At 47.5% G+C, this 24217-nt stretch overlaps 1 protein-coding gene across 3 annotated transcripts in view; it reads right to left on the bottom strand.

The window, feature by feature from the left end:
* The window catches only part of MRPL10 (mitochondrial ribosomal protein L10), a 40912-nt gene that overhangs the window by 348 nt on the left and 16347 nt on the right, over nt 1-24217 (bottom strand). For all 3 annotated transcript variants that reach the window (XM_063959647.1, XM_063959646.1, XM_063959648.1), the window contains exons 2-4: nt 8507-8682; nt 660-824; nt 436-580 (exon numbers count right to left, since the gene is read on the bottom strand). In XM_063959647.1, coding sequence (XP_063815717.1) covers nt 436-580; nt 660-824; nt 8507-8682 — 486 coding nt within the window. The remainder of the gene's footprint in view (nt 1-435; nt 581-659; nt 825-8506; nt 8683-24217) is intronic.

Raw genomic sequence — 24217 nt, 5'->3', positions numbered from 1 at the left:
ACTTTGTATATGTCTAATATAAACTGTAAATTACAATTTTAATTATAAAAACTAACTATATTCTGTGATGTCAGTAAAACTCTGTACAGCTGTCATGGATGGCCTTGTCTTCTGCATAATCCTTACTATCTATATTGATATTCTCAAGGTGCAACAATCTTTTTCTAATATAATTGCCCAGAGAGGCTTTCACCTAATTACATGTGACATTATTTCAGGTGAGATATGATGTAGCTGAAGGAAAGGACAGAAAGTGACAGAGGGCAGACAAAGAGGTGACAGACACCAGCGCTGAGTTTATGACTAGTCCACACAGGGGGAATACACAAAGCTAGCATATACATCCCTGGTGCAAATAAGCCTAGATGATTCTTTAACCTGTCTAAATATTCTGAATTTTGGTGCAACTACACATTCCATGAACAGGACGCATACCCAGTAGCACTATCTGTGACACATTCCGCGCTGTCTGTAACATCTCCTTCGCCTTTGGCTGGTGACTCACTACTAAAAAGGTCTGTCCGATGAATAGTGGCAGCATGGCCTGGAGATGGGATTGGGCCAAAGTTTTTCTTATGACCTGGAATAAGAGAAAGCAGAGTGAACGATTCCCAGAACATCTCTATGCCCTTCTATTATGTCTTTTTTAACATTACTACCTGGTTAGAAAAGAGCTTAATGTAGATTTCATGCTTAAAAAGCCTGTGTTTAAGAAGTAGAAAATCATCCGCTGCAAGCGAGTTGCGCTGAAACACAGCCACCATTTTACTATCCCGGAGAACTGCCTCTAGCTGGGAACACTGGAACCTCTCCAGTAGGTTTTCCTGAAAATTCCGAAAATTTTAATTAGTTATAAAAATAAGAATTTACTTACCGATAATTCTATTTCTCGTCGTCCGTAGTGGATGCTGGGAACTCCGTAAGGACCATGGGGAACAGCGGCTCCGCAGGAGACTGGGCACAAAAAGTAAAAGCTTTAGACTAGCTGGTGTGCACTGGCTCCTCCCCCTATGACCCTCCTCCAAGCCTCAGTTAAGATACTGTGCCCGGACGAGCGTACATAATAAGGAAGGATCTTGAATCCCGGGTAAGACTCATACCAGCCACACCAATCACACCGTACAACTCGTGATCTGAACCCAGTTAACAGTATGATAACCGTAGGAGCCTCTGAAAAGATGGCTTCCAACAATAAACAACCCGATTTGTTTGTAACAATAACTATATACAAGTATTGCAGACAATCCGCACTTGGGATGGGCGCCCAGCATCCACTATGGACTACGAGAAATAGAATTATCGGTAAGTAAATTCTTATTTTCTCTGACGTCCTAGTGGATGCTGGGAACTCCGTAAGGACCATGGGGATTATACCAAAGCTCCCAAACGGGCGGGAGAGTGCGGATGACTCTGCAGCACCGAATGAGAGAACTCCAGGTCCTCCTCAGCCAGGGTATCAAATTTGTAGAATTTAGCAAACGTGTTTTCCCCTGACCAAGTAGCTGCTCGGCAAAGTTGTAAAGCCGAGACCCCTCGGGCAGCCGCCCAAGATGAGCCCACCTTCCTTGTGGAATGGGCTTTAACAGATTTTGGCTGTGGCAGGCCTGCCACAGAATGTGCAAGTTGAATTGTACTACAAATCCAACGAGCAATCATCTGCTTAGAAGCAGGAGCACCCAGCTTGTTGGGTGAATACAGTATAAACAGCGAGTCAGATTTTCTGACTCCAGCCGTCCTGGAAACATATATTTTCAGGGCCCTGACTACGTCCAGCAACTTGGCGTCCTCCAAGTCCCTAGTAGCCACAGGTACCACAATAGGTTGATTCATGTGAAACGCTGAAACCACCTTAGGGAGAAATTGAGGACGAGTCCTCAATTCCGCCCTATCCGAATGAAATATCAGGTAAGGGCTTTTATAGGATAAAGCCGCCAATTCTGATACGCGCCTGGCTGAAGCCAGGGCCAACAGCATTACCACTTTCCATGTGAGATATTTCAAATCCACTGTGGCAAGTGGTTCAAACCAATGTGATTTTAGGAACCCTAAAACTACATTGAGATCCCAAGGTGCCACTGGAGGCACAAAAGGAGGCTGTATATGCAGTACCCCTTTGACAAACGTCTGAACTTTAGGCACTGAAGCCAGTTCTTTCTGGAAGAAGATCGACAGGGCCGAAATTTGAACCTTAATGGATCCTAATTTTAGGCCCATAGACAATCCTGCTTGCAGGAAATGTAGGAAACGACCCAGTTGAAATTCCTCCGTAGGGGCCTTCTTGGCCTCACACCACGCAACATATTTTCGCCAAATGCGATGATAATGTTTTGCAGTTACATCCTTCCTGGCCTTGATCAGGGTAGGGATGACTTCATCTGGAATGCCTTTTTCCTTCAGGATCCGGCGTTCAACCGCCATGCCGTCAAACGCAGCCGCGGTAAGTCTTGGAACAGACAAGGTCCCTGCTGGAGCAGGTCCTTCCTTAGAGGTAGAGGCCACGGGTCCTCCGTGAGCATCTCTTGCAGCTCCGGGTACCAAGTTCTTCTTGGCCAATCCGGAGCCACGAGTATCGTTCTTACTCCTCTCCTTCTTATGATTATCAGTACTTTTGGTATGAGAGGAAGAGGAGGGAACACATATACCGACTGGAAAACCCACGGAGTTACCAGAGCGTCCACCGCTATTGCCTGAGGGTCCCTTGACCTGGCGCAATATCTGTCCAGTTTCTTGTTGAGACAGGACGCCATCATGTCCACCTTTGGTTTTTCCCAACGGTTTACAATCACTTGGAAGACTTCTGGATGAAGTCCCCACTCCCCCGGGTGGAGGTCGTGTCTGCTGAGGAAGTCTGCTTCCCAGTTGTCCACTCCCGGAATGAACACTGCTGACAGTGCTATCACATGATTTTCCGCCCAGCGGAGAATCCTTGCAGCTTCTACCATTGCCCTCCTGCTTCTTGTGCCGCCCTGTCTGTTTACGTGGGCGACAGCCGTGATGTTGTCCGACTGGATCAATATCGGTTGACCCTGAAGCAGAGGCCTTGCTTGACTTAGGGCATTGTAAATGGCCCTTAGCTCTAGGATATTTATGTGAAGAGACGTTTCCATGCTTGACCACAAGCCCTGGAAATTTCTTCCCTGTGTGACTGCTCCCCAGCCTCTCAGGCTGGCATCCGTGGTTACCAGCATCCAATCCTGAATGCCGAATCTGCGGCCCTCTAGAAGATGAGCCTTCTGTAACCACCACAGGAGAGATACCCTTGTCCTTGGAGATAGGGTTATCCGCTGATGCATCTGAAGATGCGATCCGGACCATTTGTCCAGCAGATCCCACTGAAAAGTTCTTGCATGGAATCTTCCGAATGGAATCGCTTCGTAAGAAGCCACCATTTTTCCCAGGACTCTCGTGCACTGATGCACTGACACTTGTCCTGGTTTTAGGAGGTTCCTGACTAGCTCGGATAACTCCCTGGCCTTCTCCTCCGGGAGAAACACCTTTTTCTGGACTGTGTCCAGAATCATCCCTAGGAACAGTAGACGTGTTGTTGGAATCAGCTGTGATTTTGGGATATTTAGAATCCACCCGTGCTGACGTAGCACTACCTGAGATAGTGCTACTCCGACCTCTAACTGTTCCCTGGACCTTGCCCTTATCAGGAGATCGTCCAAGTAAGGGATAATTAATACGCCTTTTCTTCGAAGAAGAATCATCATTTCGGCCATTACCTTGGTAAAGACCCGTGGTGCCGTGGACAATCACAAACCTGAGGTACCCTTGGTGAGAAGGGTAGATTGGGACATGGAGATAAGCATCCTTGATGTCTAGAGAATACATATAGTCCCCTTCTTCCAGGTTCGCTATCACTGCTCTGAGTGACTCCATCTTGAATTTGAACCTTTTTATGTAAGTGTTCAAAGATTTTAGATTTAAAATTGGTCTCACCGAGCCGTCCGGCTTCGGTACCACAAACAGCGTGGAATAATACCCCTTTCCCTGTTGTAGGAGGGGTACCTTGATTATCACCTGCTGGGAATACAGCTTGTGAATAGCTTCCAATACTGCCTCCCTGTCGGAGGGAGACGTTGGTAGAGCAGACTTCAGGAACCGGCGAGGGGGAGACGTCTCGAATTCCAATTTGTACCCCTGTGATACTACCTGCAGGATCCAGGGGTCCACTTGCGAGTGAGCCCACTGCGCGCTGAAATTCTTGAGACGGCCCCCCACCGTGCCCGAGTCTGCTTGCAGAGCCCCAGCGTCATGCTGAGGACTTGGCAGAAGCGGGGGAGGGCTTCTGCTCCTGGGAAGAGGCTGCATGGTGCAGTCTTTTTCCCCTTCCTCTGCCCCGGGGCAGGAATGAGCGGCCTTTTTCCCTCTTGCCCTTATAGGGACGAAAGGACTGGGTTTGAAAAGACGGTGTCTTTTTCTGCTGAGAGGTGACCTGGGGTAAAAAGGTGGATTTTCCAGCCGTTGCCGTGGCCACCAGGTCCGATAGACCGACCCCAAATAACTCCTCCCCTTTATACGGCAATACTTCCATATGTCGTTTGGAATCCGCATCACCTGACCACTGTCGCGTCCATAACGTTCTTCTGGCAGAAATGGACATCGCACTTACTCTAGATGCCAGGGTGCAAATATCCCTCTGTGCATCTCGCATATATAGTAATGCATCCTTTAAATGCTCTATAGTTAATAATATACTGTCCCTATCCAGGGTATCAATATTTTCAGTCAGGGAATCCGACCAAGCCACTCCAGCGCTGCACATCCAGGCTGAGGCGATCGCTGGTCGCAGTATAACACCGGTATGTGTGTATATACCTTTTAAGATATTTTCCAGCCTTCTATCAGCTGGTTCCTTGAGAGCGGCCGTATCAGGAGACGGTAACGCCACTTGTTTTGATAAGCGTGTGAGCGCCTTATCTACCCTAGGGGGTGTTTCCCAACGTGCCCTAACCTCTGGCGGGAAAGGGTATAGTGCCAATAATTTATTAGAAATCAGCAGTTTTTTATCGGGGGAAACCCACGCTTTATCACACACCTCATTTAATTCATCTGACTCAGGAAAAACTACTGGTAGTTTTTTCACACCCCACATAATACCCTTTTTTTTGTGGTACTTGTAGTGTCAGAAATGTTCAATGCCTCCTTCATTGCCGTGATCATGTAACGTGTGGCCCTACTGGACATTACGTTTGTCTCGTCACCGTCGACACTGGATTCAGTATCCGTGTCAGGGTCTGTGTCGACCATCTGAGGTAACGGGCGTTTTAGCGCCCCTGACGGTGTCTGAGACGCCTGAACAGGCACTAATTGATTTGTCGGCTGTCTCATGTCGTCAACAGTTTTTTGCAAAGTGCTGACATTGTCACGTAATTCTTTAATTACTACCATCCAGTCAGGTGTCGACTTCCTAGGGGGTGACATCACTAACACAGGCAATTGCTCTGCTTCCACATCATTTTCCTCCTCATACATGTCGACACAATCGTACCGACACCCAGCACACACACAGGGAATGCTCTGATAGAGGACAGGACCCCACTAGCCCTTTGGGGAGACAGAGGGAGAGTTTGCCAGCACACACCAGAGCGCTATATATATACAGGGATAACCTTATATAAGTGTTACTCCCTTTATAGCTGCTGTATTATATATTAGCTGCCAATAGTGCCCCCCCTCTCTTGTTTTACCCTGTTTCTGTAGTCTGCAGGGGAGAGAGTCAGGGAGCCGTCCTTCCAGCGGAGCTGTGAAAGAAAATGGCGCTCATGTGCTGAGGAGAAAGGCTCCGCCCCCTTCACGGCGGCCTTTTCTCCCGCTTTTTTCAGGAAACTGGCAGGGGATAAATGCATCCATATAGCCCAGGAGCTATATGTGATGCATTTTTTTTAGCCATATAAGGTTTTTATATCGTTTTTATTGCGTCTCAGGGCGCTCCCCCCCAGCGCCCTGCACCCTCAGTGACCGGAGTGTGAAGTGTGCTGAGAGCAATGGCGCACAGCTGCAGTGCTGTGCGCTACCTTATTTGAAGACAGGAACGTCTTCTGCCGCCGCTTTCTCCGGACCTCTTCGCTCTTCTGGCTCTGTAAGGGGGCCGGCGGCGCGGCTCCGGGACCCATCCAGGCTGAACCTGTGATCGTCCCTCTGGAGCTAATGTCCAGTAGCCAAGAAGCCCAATCCACTCTGCAGTCAGGTGAGTTCGCTTCTTCTCCCCTTAGTCCCACGATGCAGTGAGCCTGTTGCCAGCAGGACTCACTGAAAATAAAAAACCTATTTAAACTTTTACTTCTAAGCAGCTCAGGAGAGCCACCTAGCTTGCACCCTTCTCGTTCGGGCAGAAAAATCTAACTGAGGCTTGGAGGAGGGTCATAGGGGGAGGAGCCAGTGCACACCAGCTAGTCTAAAGCTTTTACTTTTTGTGCCCAGTCTCCTGCGGAGCCGCTGTTCCCCATGGTCCTTACGGAGTTCCCAGCATCCACTAGGACGTCAGAGAAATTACAATTAATGGCAAAACAAACTGTTTTGGCACTTTAATGCAAACCCCAAACCCAGCACCGAGAGAGCCCCATGCATTGGTCATTACAATAATTATAATACCCTACTGGAGCCCATTGCCTGGTGGCCAGTGTACAATGCCAAGCTCATTGCCTGGTGGCCAGTGTACAATGCCAAGCTCATTGCCTGGTGGCCATTGTACAATGCCGAGCTCATTCCCTGGTGGACAGTGTACAATGCCGAGCTCATTCCCTGGTGGACAGTGTACAATGCCGAGCTCACTGCCTGGTGGCCAGTATACAATGCCGAGCTCACTGCCTGGTGGCCAGTGTACAAGGCAGAGCCCACTGTCTGGTGGCCAGTGTACAAGGCAGAGCCCACTGCCGGGTGACCAGTGTACAAGGCAGAGCCCACTGCCGGGTGACCAGTGTACAAGGCAGAGCCCACTGCTTGGTGGCCAGTGTAAAAGGCAGAGCCCACTGCCTGGTGGCCAGTGTACAAGGCAGAGCCCACTGCCTGGGAACCAGTGTACAAGGCAGAGCCCACTGCCTGGGAACCAGTGTACAAGGCAGAGCCCACTGCCTGGGAGCCAGTATGCTAGGAAGAGCCCATTGCCTAGTGACCAGTGTACAAGGCAGAACCCTTTGCCATGTGATCAATGTATGATGCAGAGCCCACTGCCTTGTGGTCAGTGTATAATGCAGAGCCCACTGCCTGGGAACCAGTGTACAAGGCAGGGCCCACTGCCTGGGAACCAGTGTACAAGGCAGAGCCCACTGCCTGGGAGCCAGTATGCTAGGCAGAGCCCATTGCCTAGTGACTGGTGTACAAGGCAGAACCCTTTGCCATGTGATCAATGTATGATGCAGAGCCCACTGCCTTGTGGTCAGTGTATAATGCAGAGCCCATTGCCTGGTGGACAGTGTACCAGGCAGAGCCCATTGCCTGGTGGCCAGTATACAAGGCAGGTCCTGAACAGGCAATGTTTTATTAAAAAACAACTGAATATTTAAAGTAGGAATCCATTATGATGTTACTCATTCTGTAAATCTGTAGCAAGTTGTGACCATCTCTGCGAGCAAACGCGATAATTATTTTCTCTTTGTTATGGACACTCAAATATTATAGAAATTCTTGGTGGGTGGTGTCCATAATGGGAAGGGGGGGTGGAGGTTATGTGGGGACAGTATCTGTTTGCCTCATATGTTGATAACTGCTCATGTCTGATATAGAGTGTTCCCTCTTTACAAGGTCAACTTGAAACGCATATTGCCAAAGATGCTGTGATAGTGAGGGTGATTTTATAGATAGGACAATGTGTAATACAATTTATACTTTTTGCACATTTTTAAGGGATAGCTCCTTAATATGACTATCTGTGAGGTTTATTTTGCAAAGTAAATCTTTTTATAAATATTTAATTGGTTGGTACAAAAACATTTTTATTTGTACTCTTTAAACTTGATAGCAGGATAATCTTGAGAGCCCTATTACATATAAAAGGCAGCAAATAACAAACTTGTACTACTGTTGTCCGGCAAAGTTTCAACTCAGTTGCTCAAACTAGTTATACATTATGTAACCGGCTGGGCTTTATATCATCTTACTTGGTGGCGGAAAACAGGTGGCTTTGGGTCTGCTTGCAGCTGTTCCGTCCAGAATTAACTTTCCATGATAGCTACAGTATATGGCCTCCTCAATACATATCCTCCTCTGATTTCCAGCCAACAATTTGTATCAGTCCTCTAAGAGGGGGTAGTCAATGATTCCGCGCATTGATAATTACGATACAGTAACATTGCAAATTTTCCTGAAAACCTTTATGGTGTTTACAAGGATCCAGAGAAAGACCTGAAGCGCCAGCACCTCACTAATCGAATACCCTTAAGCATGCGCCACATAAATTAGCAACTGTTTAACTTATTCCCCTATTCTTGTATTTGTTCATGGAGCTATCTAGCTCTTTGCAGTGCCTTGGGGAAATTCTTTGGGGAGTATACCTCAATACTACCTTGTCTGTGTCAGCAGCTCGGTCCTTGGGTTTCACACAGGCTTCATCGAAAACTGGTTTAGGCGCAATGTATTCTGTGAGTGCCAAAATCTTCTGCCTCTCGAAGTGTATAGCCTTTTTGTGACGAGTGACAGCTTTGGAGCCATGACGGACACACTGCAGTGATGGAAGCCAAGCTGCATAAAAAAATAAAAAAAATAAGATGTTACTGTCAATTCAAAAAGACTAAGGATGGTATCCTATTAGGAGCAGTGAGTTAACACACGGTAATAACGGGCTTTTTAGCCCGATAACGCTACATGTGGTAACTCACCCATTATCGGGCGATAATACATGGGATCCGTGATAACATCGCAGACCCATGTGTTCAGGGCCGATAAATGGGTGTCCGGGGGGCTGGTTATTGGGGATTCCGCAATAAGTGCTGGTTTACAGGGCTAATAGGATAGCCCCGGGGGAATCCTTAGCTAATAGGATACCGCCCTAAGCACTTAGCAATGACGGTATGAGGGAAAAAAATGCTTTTATGCAAACGACAGAGACCATAGTCTGAGGTGCCTAAAGCAATAAACTGAAAAGGGGGTGGCATTCAGTATGCCGGCTGTTGGGATCCCGGCGCCATAATCTCGACACCCTGCATACTAACACCTATTCTCCCTCTTGGGGGTCCACAACCCCCCTGGAGGGAGAATAAATAGCGTGTAGCGCGCCACCGTGCCCGCAGCGTGGAGAGTGCAGCGAGCCCGCAAGGGGCTCATTTGCGCTCGCCCAGCTGTCGGTATGCCGGTGGTCAGGATTACGGCGCCGGAATGCTGGTCGCCGGGATCCCGGCCGCCATCATACCATACTACACCCACTGAAAAGAACTGACAGAGTAACAACTATATAAAACTTTTATAAACATTTTCCAGGGCTGCTGTGAGTAAATCACAGTCAAGAGCAGCAGGTGGCGCTATATATTGTCAAACAGTATAGAATATTTAGACATTTATGTAAATCTGCATTTTAATGAACCTTTTACCTGTTCCATATCACCATACCTTGTAATGTCCTTATTGTTATACATGTCCATTGATACCATACTACATTAGGATTAGGGTTCATATACTTTCAGTTTTCTCCTTTAATCTATATTTCTTTGCCCTGTTTCATATTCATACATTTACATAGAAACACAGTATTTTATAGCAGATTCTAACCACTTGGCCCATCCAGTCTGCCCGAAACACATACACACACAAACAAACAAACACACACTAGGATTCATTTTTGCCAGGAGCCAACCCACCAGCATATTTTTGGATTGTGGGAGGAAACCGGAGTACCCAGAGGAACTCAAGCTAGCACGGGGAGAATATACAAACTCCACACTGTTAGGGCCATGGTGGGAATTGAACCCATGACCTCAGCACTGTGTAATGGCTAGCACTGCTGCCTCAAAGCACTAAATGACCAGATGAATGTACTCCATGACTCCAAAGATGTGTGTAGAAAAACGAGCGAAGATACTGAACACTAATGTACGCAGCTGGACATCACAGTGATGTCTGATGGCGCATAGCTCATTACTGAATTACCCCAAAATATTTTAGGTGCTAGGAGATTATGGGTCTAATTATTAAGCACTGAAAACTCGGTTATAGAAACAAAAAGAGCAGGAAAGGGGTTATCGCTTGTTGCTCTTTAACTAGAGAGTGTGCAGAGAGGTCCTGCCTCTCTTTGGCTGGCTTTGTGTCTTGCTCCTCCCTCTAAACAGACAGACCCTTTTTGTGAGTGTGCCACCTCTCCAGTTTGCAGTTGGAATTTTAACATGAGAATGCACATCGCCCTTTAGCCGAAGCATTACGATTCCAGTGAAGGTGGCATTTTCAAATTGTGTGAAGGACATCACTACTACTGCTACTAGTACAATAATAATAATAATAATAATAATAATAATAATAATAATAATAATAATAATAATAAATTGTAGTAGTAACACATCTTGCATTGCTGCACTAAGCAATAATAACAGATGAAAGTCAGTGTTGCAATTATTTAAAAAAATAGACCAATGTAACACATTTAATAGAAAAATAACTTAATACCTAATAATCTCCAGAATCACCCAATATACTAAACATTAAACTGCTTAAGTGATAAATATAGTCTATCAGGCTGCAGCCCCCACTTCACATTAGCACATATTTTATATTGCTAAACCTTGCACCCAACTGAGTTCCCCCCATAGTGTGACACATTGTGTTGGCCTGTGTGTGCAGCTCCCTCCTGGCACATGGTATTCACATGTATGCGGCCTCCCCCTAGCATCCCTTGCATGTGTGTGGCTTTTTGCTAACACAGTGCTCGCCTATGTTTGGCCTCTCAATTGCACACTTTACCAGTCAATAGTGCATCATAGGGGGTAATACAGATCTGCTCGCAGCAGCAAATTTGTCATCTAATTGGAAAAACCATGTGCACTGCAGGGCAGGCAGATATAACATGTGCAGAGAGAGTTAGATTTGGGTGGGTTATATTGTTCCTATGCAGGGTAAATACTGGCTGCTTTTTTTTTTTATTTTTACACTGCAGATTTCAGTTTGAACACACCCCATCCAAATCTAAATCTCTCTGCACGTTATATCCCCCCCCCCCCTGCAGTGCACATGGTTTTGCCCATTAGCTAACAAATTTGCTGCTGCGATCAGATCTGAATTAGGCCCATAACCCAGTGTACCTGCATATGTGAGGCCTTGTAACAAGCACACTGTACCCACCAATGTGTGGTCTCACAACAGCACATAGTGCCAGCCTGTGTGTGGCTTCCCTATAGCACACTATGCCCATGTGTACCTCCTTTTGAAAGCAGCTTACATGATAAGCTGTGCCTCCACGGCACTTTACGTAAGCACGTGGTACCCTCAATAGTCCCTCCTGTGCCTCCTCATAGCAGACTGTGGCCACAAATGGCGTCCCAGCTTCACTGCCCAACTGTGACCTCCCCATAACACACTGTGCCCTCCTGTGGTCTCCCCATAGAACATTGCACAGCATGAGACTCCCCATAGCATGTGGTACATCCAACAGCAGACTGCACCAACTTATGGCTCCCCATAGTACGTATACTGCACAATCCTGTGTCCCCACTCGCAATAATACAGTGCACCAGCTCATGCTCCCACACTGCACTGACCTGAGACCCTCCACAGAATATGGCACAACCAACAGCACACTACATTAACCTTTAGCCCCCAACAGCACACACCAACCTCTACCAACCCCATACATACTGCAGGAGCTTGTGACAGCCATATGCTCTCCAGCCTTTATATTCTCTGTTATGCATAATAAATGGCTTCTAGAAATTAAAACTTCTATGAAGTATGTGATCACCCTGTTACATTCAACTGCTCTTACACAGTGGGTTTCTAGCAAATACAGCTTTAGCTCCTGTAATTACACAGAATGCCATGATTCTGGAAACCAATTGCTAACAGTCCCTGCAAATACATTGCTGAGAGAACAGTCTCTACAAGGGGATGCAGTCAGCATCCCCGGAGCGCTGGATGCCGGCAGTCCAGGTGACTGACTCCACTCGGAGTCCCAGCGCTGGAACCCCAACCAACAGCATCCCGAGGATAAGTATTGGGGTGAGGGTTAGGGCCTGGGGTGTGGGTTAGGGATAGGCACCAGGGGGGGGTCTGTGTCCTTCTCTAGTCGCCACAACAGGTGGGTTAGGGTAGGGGTAAATTAATTACCCAGGTCCCTGTCGGCAATCTTAAAGTCGGGATGCCGAGGTCAGTCATGTAGAACACACACTCTACAAGTTGACTTACAAAAAGAATAAAATGGTGGATGAAAGGAATACATGATTGACTATTGACACGACCCAGCAGCCAACAAGAATCAGGCTGATTATTATTGGCAAGCTGCGGCTGTCTCTGTTGTCACATAGACATCAATCGCCAAATAAGAATCAGACCATAAGGAGCGGTACTTTGGATGGCTGCATAACCACGCCCAAGAAGAGCTGTTCATGTTCCAGCTGCTCACCTTCAAGGTGGCCAGCGTGGCAGACAGAGAGAGAGAGAGACACAGCATCTGCTAAGAACGGGTCAGTCCCAGCAACTTGTCCCCCAGCTGCACCCCTGTCTCAGAGACACCTAAGCACCTGGTATATAAGTGCACCCTTTGGCCCCTGCTATACAGCTGCACCCATCTTAGAGACACCTGTCCCTTTATAAATAGCTGTACCCCTGTCTCAGAGACACCTAAGCACCTGGTATATAAGTGCACCCTTGGCCCCTGCTATACAGCTGCACCCATCTTAGAGACACCTGTCCCTTTATAAATAGCTGTACCCCTGTCTCAGAGACACCTAAGCACCTGGTATATAAGTGCACCCTTGGCCCCTGCTATACAGCTGCACCCATCTTAGAGACACCTGTCCCTTTATAAATAGCTGTACCCCTGTCTCAGAGACACCTAAGCACCTGGTATATAAGTGCACCCTTGGCCCCTGCTATACAGCTGCACCCATCTTAGAGACACCTGTCCCTTTATAAATAGCTGTACCCCTGTCTCAGAGACACCTAAGCACCTGGTATATAAGTGCACCCTTGGCCCCTGCTATACAGCTGCACCCATCTTAGAGACACCTGTCCCTTTATAAATAGCTGTACCCCTGTCTCAGAGACACCTAAGCACCTGGTATATAAGTGCACCCTTGGCCCCTGCTATACAGCTGCACCCATCTTAGAGACACCTGTCCCTTTATAAATAGCTGTACCCCTGTCTCAGAGACACCTAAGCACCTGGTATATAAGTGCACCCTTGGCCCCTGCTATACAGCTGCACCCATCTTAGAGACACCTGTCCCTTTATAAATAGCTGTACCCCTGTCTCAGAGACACCTAAGCACCTGGTATATAAGTGCACCCTTGGCCCCTGCTATACAGCTGCACCCATCTTAGAGACACCTGTCCCTTTATAAAATAAGAATTTACTTACCGATAATTCTATTTCTCGGAGTCCGTAGTGGATGCTGGGGTTCCTGAAAGGACCATGGGGAATAGCGGCTCCGCAGGAGACAGGGCACAAAAGTAAAGCTTTCCGATCAGGTGGTGTGCACTGGCTCCTCCCCCTATGACCCTCCTCCAAGCCAGTTAGGTACTGTGCCCGGACGAGCGTACACAATAAGGGAGGAATTTTGAATCCCGGGTAAGACTCATACCAGCCACACCAATCACACCGTACAACTTGTGATCTAAACCCAGTTAACAGTATGATAACAGCGGAGCCTCTGAAAAGATGGCTCACAACAATAATAACCCGATTTTTGTAACTATGTACAAGTATTGCAGATAATCCGCACTTGGGATGGGCGCCCAGCATCCACTACGGACTCCGAGAAATAGAATTATCGGTAAGTAAATTCTTATTTTCTCTATCGTCCTAGTGGATGCTGGGGTTCCTGAAAGGACCATGGGGATTATACCAAAGCTCCCAAACGGGCGGGAGAGTGCGGATGACTCTGCAGCACCGAATGAGAGAACTCCAGGTCCTCCTTAGCCAGGGTATCAAATTTGTAGAATTTAGCAAACGTGTTTGCCCCTGACCAAGTAGCTGCTCGGCAAAGTTGTAAAGCCGAGACCCCTCGGGCAGCCGCCCAAGATGAGCCCACCTTCCTTGTGGAATGGGCATTTACATATTTTGGCTGTGGCAGGCCTGCCACAGAATGTGCAAGCTGAATTGTATTACACATCCAACTAGCAATAGTCTGCTTAGAAGCAAGAGCACCCAGTTTGTTGGGTGCATACAGGATAACAGCAAGTCAGTTTTCCTGACTCCAGCCGTCCTGGAACATATTTTCAGGGCCCTGACAACATCTAGCAACTTGGAGTCCTCCAAGTCCCTAGTAGGTGCAAGGCACCACAATAAGCTGGTTCAGGTAAAACACTGACACCACCTTAGGGAGAGAACTGGGGACGAGTCCGCAGCTCTGCCCTGTCCGAATGGACAAACAGATATGGGCTTTTTTGAGAAAAAACCACCAATTTGACACTCGCCTGGTCCAGGCCAGGGCCAAGAGCATGGTCACTTTTCCTGTGAGATGCTTCAAATCCACAGATTTGACTGGTTTTAAACCAATGTGATTTGAGGAATCCCAGAACTACGTTGAGATCCCACAGTGCCACTGGAGGCACAAAAGGGGGTTGTATATGCAATACTCCCTTGACAACTTCTGGACTTCAGGAACTGAAGCCAATTCTTTCTGGAAGAAAATCGACAGGGCCGAAATTTGAACCTTAATGGACCCCAATTTGAGGCCCATAGACACTCCTGTTTGCAGGAAATGCAGGAAACGACCGAGTTGAAATTTCTTTGTGAGGCCTTCCTGGCCTCACACCACGCAACATATTTTCGCCACATGTGGTGATAATGTTGTGCGGTCACCTCCTTTCTGGCTTTGACCAGGGTAGGAATGACCTCTTCCGGAATGCCTTTTTCCCTTAGGATCCGGCTTTCCACCGCCATGCCGACAAACGCAGCTGCGGTAAGTCTTGGAACAGACATGGTACTTGCTGAAGCAAGTCCCTTCTTAGCGGCAGAGGCCATAAGACCTCTGTAAGCATCTCTTGAAGTTCCGGGTACCAAGTCCTTCTTGGCCAATCCGGAGCCATGAGTATAGTTCTTACTCCTCTACGTCTTATAAATTTCAGCACCTTAGGTATGAGAAGCAGAGGAGGGAACACATACCCCGACTGGTACACCCACGGTGTTACCAGAACGTCCACAGCTATTGCCTGAGGGTCTCTTGACCTGGCGCAATACCTGTCCCGTTTTTTGTTCAGACGGGACGCCATCATGTCCACCTTTGGTATTTCCCAACGGTTTACAATCATGTGGAAAAAACTTCCCGATGAAGTTTCCACTCTCCCGGGTGGAGGTCGTGCCTGCTGAGGAAGTCTGCTTCCCAGTTTCCATTCCCGGGATGAAACACTGCTGACAGTGCTATTACATGATTTTCCGCCCAGCGAAAAGTCCTTGCAGTTTTTGCCATTGCCCTCCTGCTTCTTGTGTCGCCCTGTCTGTTTACGTGGGCGACTGCCGTGATGTTTTTCCCACTGGATAAATACCGGCTGACCCTGAAGCAGAGGTCTTGCTAAGCTTAGAGCATTATAAATTTACCCTTAGCTCCAGTATATTTATGTGGAGAAAAGTCTCCAGACTTGATCACACTCCCTGGAAATTTTTTCCCTGTGTGACTGCTCCCCAGCCTCTCGGGCTGGGCTCCGTGGTCACCAGCATCCAATCCTGAATGCCGAATCTGCGGCCCTCTAGAAGATGAGCACTCTATAACCACCACAGGAGAGACACCCTTGTCCTTGGATATAGGGTTATCCGCTGATGCATCTGAAGATGCGATCCGGGCCATTTGTCCAGCAGATCCCACTGAAAAGTTCTTGCGTGAAATCTGCCGAATGGAATTGCTTCGTAGGAAGCCACCATTTTTACCAGGACCCTTGTGCAATGATGCACTGTTTTTAGGAGGTTCCTGACTAACTCGGATAACTCCCTGGCTTTCTCTTCCGGGAGAAACACCTTTTTCTGGACTGTGTCCAGAATCATCCCTAGGCACAGCAGACGTGTCGTCGGATCAGCTGCGATTTTGGAATATTTAGAATCCACCCGTGCTGTTGTAGCAGTATCCGAGATAGTGCTACTCCGACCTCCAACTGTTCCCTGGACTATGCCCTTATCAGGAAATCGTCCAAGTAAGGGATACTTAAGACGCCTTTTCTTCGAAGAAGAATCATCATTTCGGCCATTACCTTGGTAAAGACCCGGGGTGCCGTGGACAATCCAAACGGCAGCGTCTGAAACTGATAGTGACAGTTCTGCACCACGAACCTGAGGTACCCTTAGTGAGAAGGGCAAATTTGGGACATAGAGGTAAGCATCCCTGATGTCCCGGGACACTATATAGTCCTCTTCTTCCTGGTTCGTTATCACTGCTCTGAGTGACTCCATCTTGATTTGAACCTTTGTAAGTGTTCAAAAAATTTTTTAGAATAAGTCTCACCTAGCCTTCTGGCTTCAGTACCACAATATAGTGTGGAATAATACCCCTTTTCTTGTAGTAGGAGGGGTAATTTAGTTATCACCTGCTGGGAATACAGCTTGTGAATTTTTTTTTTCCATACTGCCTCCTTGTCGGAGGGAGACCTTGGTAAAGCAGACTTCAGGAGCCTGCGAAGGGGAAACGTCTCGACCTTCCAATCTGTACCCCTGGGATACTACTAGTAGGATCCAGGGGTCCTGTACGGTCTCAGCGCCATGCTGAGAACTTGTCAGAAGCGGTGGAACGCTTCTGTTCCTGGGAATGGGCTGCCTGCTGCAGTCTTCTTCCCTTTCCTCTATCCCTGGGCAGATATGATCTTATAGGGACGAGAGGACTGAGGCTGAAAAGACGGTGTCTTTTTTTGCAGAGATGTGACTTAGGGTAAAAACCGGTGGATTTTCCAGCAGTTGCCGTGGCCACCAGGTCCCATGGACCGACCCCAAATAACTCCTCTTCCTTTATACGGCAATACACCTTTGTGCCGTTTGGAATCTGCATCACCTGACCACTGTCGTGTCCATAACATCTTTTGGCAGTTATGGACATCGCATTTACTCATGATGCCAGAGTGCAAATATCCCTCTGTGCATCTCGCATATATAGAAATGCATCCTTTAAATGCTCTATAGTCAATAAAATACTGTCCCTGTCAAGGGTATCAATATTTTTAGTCAGGGAATCCGACCAAGCCACCCCAGCTCTGCACATCCAGGCTGAGGCGATCGCTGGTCGCAGTATAACACCAGTATGTGTGTATATACTTTTTATGATATTTTTCCAGCCTCCTGTCAGCTGGTCCTTGAGGACGGCCCTATCTATAGACGGTACCGCCACTTGTTTTGATAAGCGTGTGAGCGCCTTATCCACCTTAAGGGGTGTTTCCCAACGCGCCCTAACTTCTGGCGGGAAAGGGTATACCGCCCATAATTTTCTATCGGGGGGAACCCACGCATCATCACACACTTTATTTAATTTATCTGATTCAGGAAAAACTATGGTAGTTTTTTCACATCCCACATAATACCCTCTTTTGTGGTACTTGTAGTATCAGAAATATGTAACACCTCCTTCGTTGCCTTTAACGTGTGGCCCTAATAAGGAATACGTTTGTTTATTCACCGTCGACACTGGATTCAGTGTCCCTGTCTGTGTCTGTGTCGACCGACTAAAGTAAACGGGCGTTTTAAAACCCCTGACGGTGTTTTTGAGACGTCTGGACCGGTACTAATTGTTTGTCGGCCGTCTCATGTCGTCAACCGACCTTGCAGCGTGTTGACATTATCACGTAATTTCCTAAATAAGCCATCCATTCCGGTGTCGACTCCCTAGAGAGTGACATCACCATTACAGGCAATTGCTCCGCCTCCTCACCAACATCGTCCTCCTACATGTCGACACACACGTACCGACACACAGCACACACACAGGGAATGCTCTGATAGAGGACAGGACCCACTAGCCCTTTGGAGAGACAGAGGGAGAGTTTGCCAGCACACACCAAAAACGCTATAATTATATAGGGACAACCTTATATAAGTGTTTTCCCTTATAGCATCTTAATATATAAGCATATTGCCAAATTAGTGCCCCCCCTCTCTGTTTTAACCCTGTTTCTGTAGTGCAGTGCAGGGGAGAGCCTGGGAGCCTTCCCTCCAGCCTTTCTGTGAGGGAAAATGGCGCTGTGTGCTGAGGAGATAGGCCCCGCCCCTTTTTCGGCGGCCTCGTCTCCCGCTCTTAACGGATTCTGGCAGGGGTTAAATATCTCCATATAGCCTCCGGAGGCTATATGTGAGGTATTTTTAGCCAAAATAGGTATTCATTTGCCTCCCAGGGCGCCCCCCTCCCAGCGCCCTGCACCCTCAGTGACTGCCGTGTGAAGTGTGCTGAGAGGAAAATGGCGCACAGCTGCAGTGCTGTGCGCTACCTTTAGAAGACTGAGGAGTCTTCTGCCGCCGATTCTGGACCTCTTCTTACTTCAGCATCTGCAAGGGGGCCGGCGGCAAGGCTCCGGTGACCATCCAGGCTGTACCTGTGATCGTCCCTCTGGAGCTGATGTCCAGTAGCCAAGAAGCCAATCCATCCTGCACGCAGGTGAGTTCACTTCTTCTCCCCTCTGTCCCTCGTTGCAGTGATCCTGTTGCCAGCAGGACTCACTGTAAAGTAAAAAACCTAAGCTAAACTTTCTCTAAGCAGCTCTTTAGGAGAGCCACCTAGAATTGCACCCTTCTCGGCCGGGCACAAAAATCTAACTGGCTTGGAGGAGGGTCATAGGGGGAGGAGCCAGTGCACACCACCTGATCGGAAAGCTTTACTTTTGTGCCCTGTCTCCTGCGGAGCCGCTATTCCCCATGGTCCTTTCAGGAACCCCAGCATCCACTAGGACGATAGAGAAATAGCTGTACCCCTGTCTCAGAGACACCTAAGCACCTGGTATATAAGTGCACCCTTGGCCCCTGCTATACAGCTGCACCCATCTTAGAGACACCTGTCCCTTTATAAATAGCTGTACCCCTGTCTCAGAGACACCTAAGCACCTGGTATATAAGTGCACCCTTGGCCCCTGCTATACAGCTGCACCCATCTTAGAGACACCTGTCCCTTTATAAATAGCTGTACCCCTGTCTTAGAGACACCTAAGCACCTGGTATATAAGTGCACCCTTGGCCCCTGCTATACAGCTGCACCCATCTTAGAGACACCTGTCCCTTTATAAATAGCTGTACCCCTGTCTTAGAGACACCTAAGCACCTGGTATATAAGTGCACCCTTGGTCCCTGCTATATAGCTGCACCCATCTGTCCCTTTATAAATAGCTGTACCCGTGTCTCAGAGACACCCGAGTATCTGGTATATAGCTACACCCCTGCCTCAGACACACCTGGTCCCTAGGATACATCTCCACCTGATATTTTATTGTGCAAACAATGGGAATCTTGCTCTGATGACACACAGTACTTGTGGACTTTTTAATTATTTTAAAATGTATGTTTTCTTAGTCTGCTGAGAGCAAATTAGAGCAAGGCCCAAAGTAACAATGGAGTCAGAATAAGCCATCCGGGGGCCGAACCATGCAACCCACCACACAAGTCCAAATCAACCTACAACCACCATAAACAGATAGTACAACTATCACAACATAGTAACATGAAAATAACAGTGATAAAAATAAACCTCAGAGTATAATATCATCAAACGTAAGAAATGAGGTAAACCTCAGCCCCAGTGGGCTTGGAAGAGAGACAATGCTACAGTACTGTTGAAAATATCATCACATCCAAAACAAAGGAAAGTACACCATGGAGCACATAAGACAAATAAATAGATATTTCAGCATAGAGATATTTACTTAAGTCACCCAGGGTCATCTGAGCCAGAGCGGATAGATCAAGGCCTTGTATATTTCCCATGAGGTTGCGATCTGGAAATATTTTGCCATTTCTCAGTGGAATGCATGTTAGGGTTATCCAGTCGGGAGGAGAAAACCGACCAGTACAAAAGTCATGTAGGTCAGGAGATTTCAGCATAATGAGAGTTCCATCCTTTAGCACCATTGAGGCTAAATGGAAACCCCATCTTTACATGAGATCCTTCTTCCAAATGTCCGACAAAAGAAGTTTAAGAAGACGTCTCAGCTGTAAAGTATGCCAGGAAAGGTCTTGAAATATTTGGACCTTGCTGTCTTCATATTTAATGTTGTCCAGCTGGCGTACCTTTCTACGAATCTCAGCTTTTATAGTATAATAATGTAGCTGGCAGATAATGTTCCGGAGGGGCCTCGGAGGGCAAACCTCCCGGGCGGAGTGCTCGGTGGACTATGCGTATGCGTGTCCTTGGACAGGATCTCACTGAAGATTTTTGTTAAAACATCTATAATGGCTTGTTGTGTAATTTTTTAAAGGATCCCCACCCAATACCTGCAACATCCCCTATTTTTCATATCCTTATGGCGGACCTGAACGGAGCAAAGCTCAGATGATCAATCCATCAGGTTGCAAACACTCTGTAGGACCTCACAAGTTCCCTCTGTGGCATCTTCAAGGGCCAAAACCCACTGAGCAACATGGGTAACATCTGTCTGCAGAAACGCTAAGGAGATCCACATTTTTCCTTAAATAGCTGGGGGCTGAATCACTATGTCAAAGAAATTGGTAGATATTAAAGGTAGCCGAGAATTCTCTGTCCTTCACTAATGCTGCATTCAGATCGCAAATGCCGGATCCTACCCGGTAAGAGAAACGTGTCCTTACCGGGTGGGATCCGGCATTTGCGCTCCTCTGCTGGCTTTCCGACCCGGCAATATACCGGGTCGGTTGCCATAGCAGCGGGGGGCGCAGCAGCAGCAGGGGCGGGGGTGGAGGCGGCGCTGGGAGATGAGCTCATCTCCTGCGCCGCCTCTCCCTATGCTGTGAATGGGAGCCGTGTCGCATCGGAACGGCTCCCATTCACACTGCACCTGACCCGGTATTCAACCCGGTAATAACCCTTCTTTTTTACCGGGTTGAATTACCGGGTCAGGCGACCCGCTAATTCTGCAAAGGACCTTTCACATCGCACACTGACCAGTTTCGACACGGCAATATGCCGTGTCGATACCGAGTTTTTAGTGCGATGTGAAAGGGGTATTAATCTTTCTTCAGGGGCATCGTAAACAGCAGATATGATAAATTTAATAAAAATGGCAACAGGACATTCAAATATGTCCCAATTAAGGCTAGACACTGCATGATAGGAAAAACATTCATGAGCACGGTTGGTAGGACAGGGTCCGATCGGCCAGGGTGCACACTGTCAGCCCCCCATGCAGGTCATAGAGGGAGGGTATGTTATAAGAAAAGGAGCAGTCCAGTCACCTTCATGTCTCCAGCACAGGGAGAGGGATGCCCCAGGTATGCAGAGAGTCTATGGCAAAATTAGGTCTTTAGGAGGGCAGATCAGGGCAGGATCCCCCTTATGACATGTGGCAATAGATCTTGATATGACTACTCTCCATCAGCTTAAGAAGGCCGCAACTAAACCTCAGGCTGTAGTAGAAGCTGCCAGCTAGCCTCCCCCTGCAGAGGTAACCATAAGATGGCACAGACTCACCCAGGGAGGCAGCTACTACACTCGGGCACCTCATGTGTCAACAGCCATTCACCCCGGACCCTTAGCTGTGCAGCACCGGCCGAGGACAGTCACAGCAAAGCAGAGAGTGTCAACCTCATTATTTACTTTTGGCATCATTATTCTCTATTGTTAGCATTCTTTAGGACTCTTGTATATGTTTCCACCACACCAATAATGTCATACCTACACCTTAGATACTACAAACAAAACGATAGTAGCTTCAAGTAGGTACTACTACAAAAAAAAAAAAACACAACAGAAGGTACAATAATCAACAGAAGTAGAAAGGATATTGGTAAATGCAACGCACCAGTACAATTTGCATTAAAATATAACCTTTATTATGTCTTCAATAAAATACTTGTATTACTGTTGTCTAAATGTAATAAATTACATTTATGTTTTATTTATTTTACTTTTTTTTAACTCAGCAAAAAATGAAAGGTACAGCAATAAGTGATTAAAATATTTGATATAAAACTAATTACTGTGCTATTTACTGTATACAAAGATACAAAATATATCTTCTTTAAACAGTTACACCCAAGCCTCAGATTTTCTATAATAAAGGAAGTCCATTGAAACAAGATAGGAATGCACGATAGTACATATCAAAAAACAGAACCACAATGAAGGTTACATATTGCTACAAATCAAAACAGTTCACTGCATTTAAAGATCTTCTTTCACCCCTTTCTGATTATTGTACTTTCTTTAAGATGTTAGAATTCTTTAGGCAAACTTGTATTATTTTAAAGGCCTAATTCACACTTCTGTAGGGAAATTTCTAATTTTCTAAACCATGCAACATAAATTCTCTGTTCTTCCCACTTCAATCTTCAATCAATTCTATGGGGTATATGCAATTCACGGCGAATCGCGGCAAATTATCGCCGTTTTTAAATTCAACACAATTCGACAGGTGAATTCTGGCAGGTGGCTGCCGGAATTCACCATATTCAATGCAAAACGGATTCGACAGTCCCGCGGGCGAAAATCGTCCGATTTGGCGGATTTTGCCGCGATTTTAAAAAACGGGAAAAAGCCTGAAAAAAAAATGGCGTGGGGTCCCCCCTCCAAAGCATAACCAGCCTCGGGCTCTTCGAGCTGGTCCTGGTTCTAAAAATGCGGGGAAAAATTGGGCAGGGATCCCCCGTATTTTTAAAACCAGCACCGGGCTCTGCGCCTGGTGCTGGTGCCAAAAATACGGGGGACAAAAAGAGCAGGGGTCCCCCGTATTTTTAACACCAGCATCGGGCTCCACTAGCTGGACAGATAATGCCACAGCCGGGGGTCACTTTTATGCCGTGCCCTGCGGCCGTGGCATTAACTACCCAACTAGTCACCCCTGGCCGGGGTACCCTGGGGGAGTGGGGACCCCTTCAATCAAGGGGTCCCCCCCCCCCCAGCCACCCAAGGGCCAGGGGTGAAGCCCGAGGCTGTCCCCCCCCCATCCAATGGGCTGCGGATGGGGGGGCTGATAGCCTTTTGTGATAATAAAAAGATATTGTTTTTTCCAGTAGTACTACAAGTCCCAGCAAGCCTCCCCCGCAAGCTGGTACTTGGAGAACCACAAGTACCAGCATGCGGGAGAAAAACGGGCCCGCTGGTACCTGTAGTACTACTGGGAAAAAAATACCCAAATAAAAACAGTACACAGACACCTTGATAGTAAAACTTTATTACACACTACCGACACACACATACTTACCTATGTTGACACGCCGACTGCCACGGTCTCCGACGATCCGAGGGTACCTGTGAAAAAATTATACTCACCTTCCAGCGTCCAGAGGTACATCCACGTCCAGATATAAATCCACGTACTTGTTAAAAAAACAAACCGAACACCCGCTCCATGCCGTACTGAAAGGGGTCCCATGCTTTCACATCAGACCCCTTTCTCCCGAATGCCGGGACATCACGTGACTCCTGTCACTGAAGTCCCTTCAGCCAATCAGGAAGCGCTACTTCCGTGGCGCTCACCTGATTGGCTGTGCGCTGTCTGTGCTGTGACAGCGCATCGCAAAGCCGCTCCATTAGTTTCAATGGTGGGAACTTTGCTGTCTGCGGTGGGGTTACCCGCGGTCAGCCGCTGACCGGCGGGTGACCTCACCGCTAGCCGCTAAATTCCCACCATTGAATATAATGGACGGGGCTGTGCGATGCGCTGTCTGAGTTCAGACAGCGCACAGCCAATCAGGTGAGCGCAACGAAGTTGCGCTTCCTGATTGGCTTTAGAGACCTTTGTGTGACAGCTGTCACTGACAGGTCTCATTCGTGGAAAGGGGTCTCATGTGTCAGCATGGGACCCCTTTCAGTCCGGTGGCCCGTGTGTTCGTTTTCTTTTTTTGCCAAGTACGTGGATGTATCTCTGGACCATGGCTGAGGTGAGTATATTGATCTTTTATTTTCAGGTATCCGTGGATTCTACATGGAGAAGAGGACCGATGTCGGCGTGTGAACTTAGGTAAGTATGTGTGTGTCGACGTATGAAA

The sequence above is a fragment of the Pseudophryne corroboree genome, chromosome 3 (assembly GCF_028390025.1).
Source record: "Pseudophryne corroboree isolate aPseCor3 chromosome 3, aPseCor3.hap2, whole genome shotgun sequence".
NCBI classification, from domain to species: Eukaryota; Metazoa; Chordata; class Amphibia; order Anura; family Myobatrachidae; genus Pseudophryne; species Pseudophryne corroboree.
The sequence above is the reverse complement of the archived record's forward strand: the minus strand, read 5'-3'. Positions and strand labels throughout refer to the sequence as shown.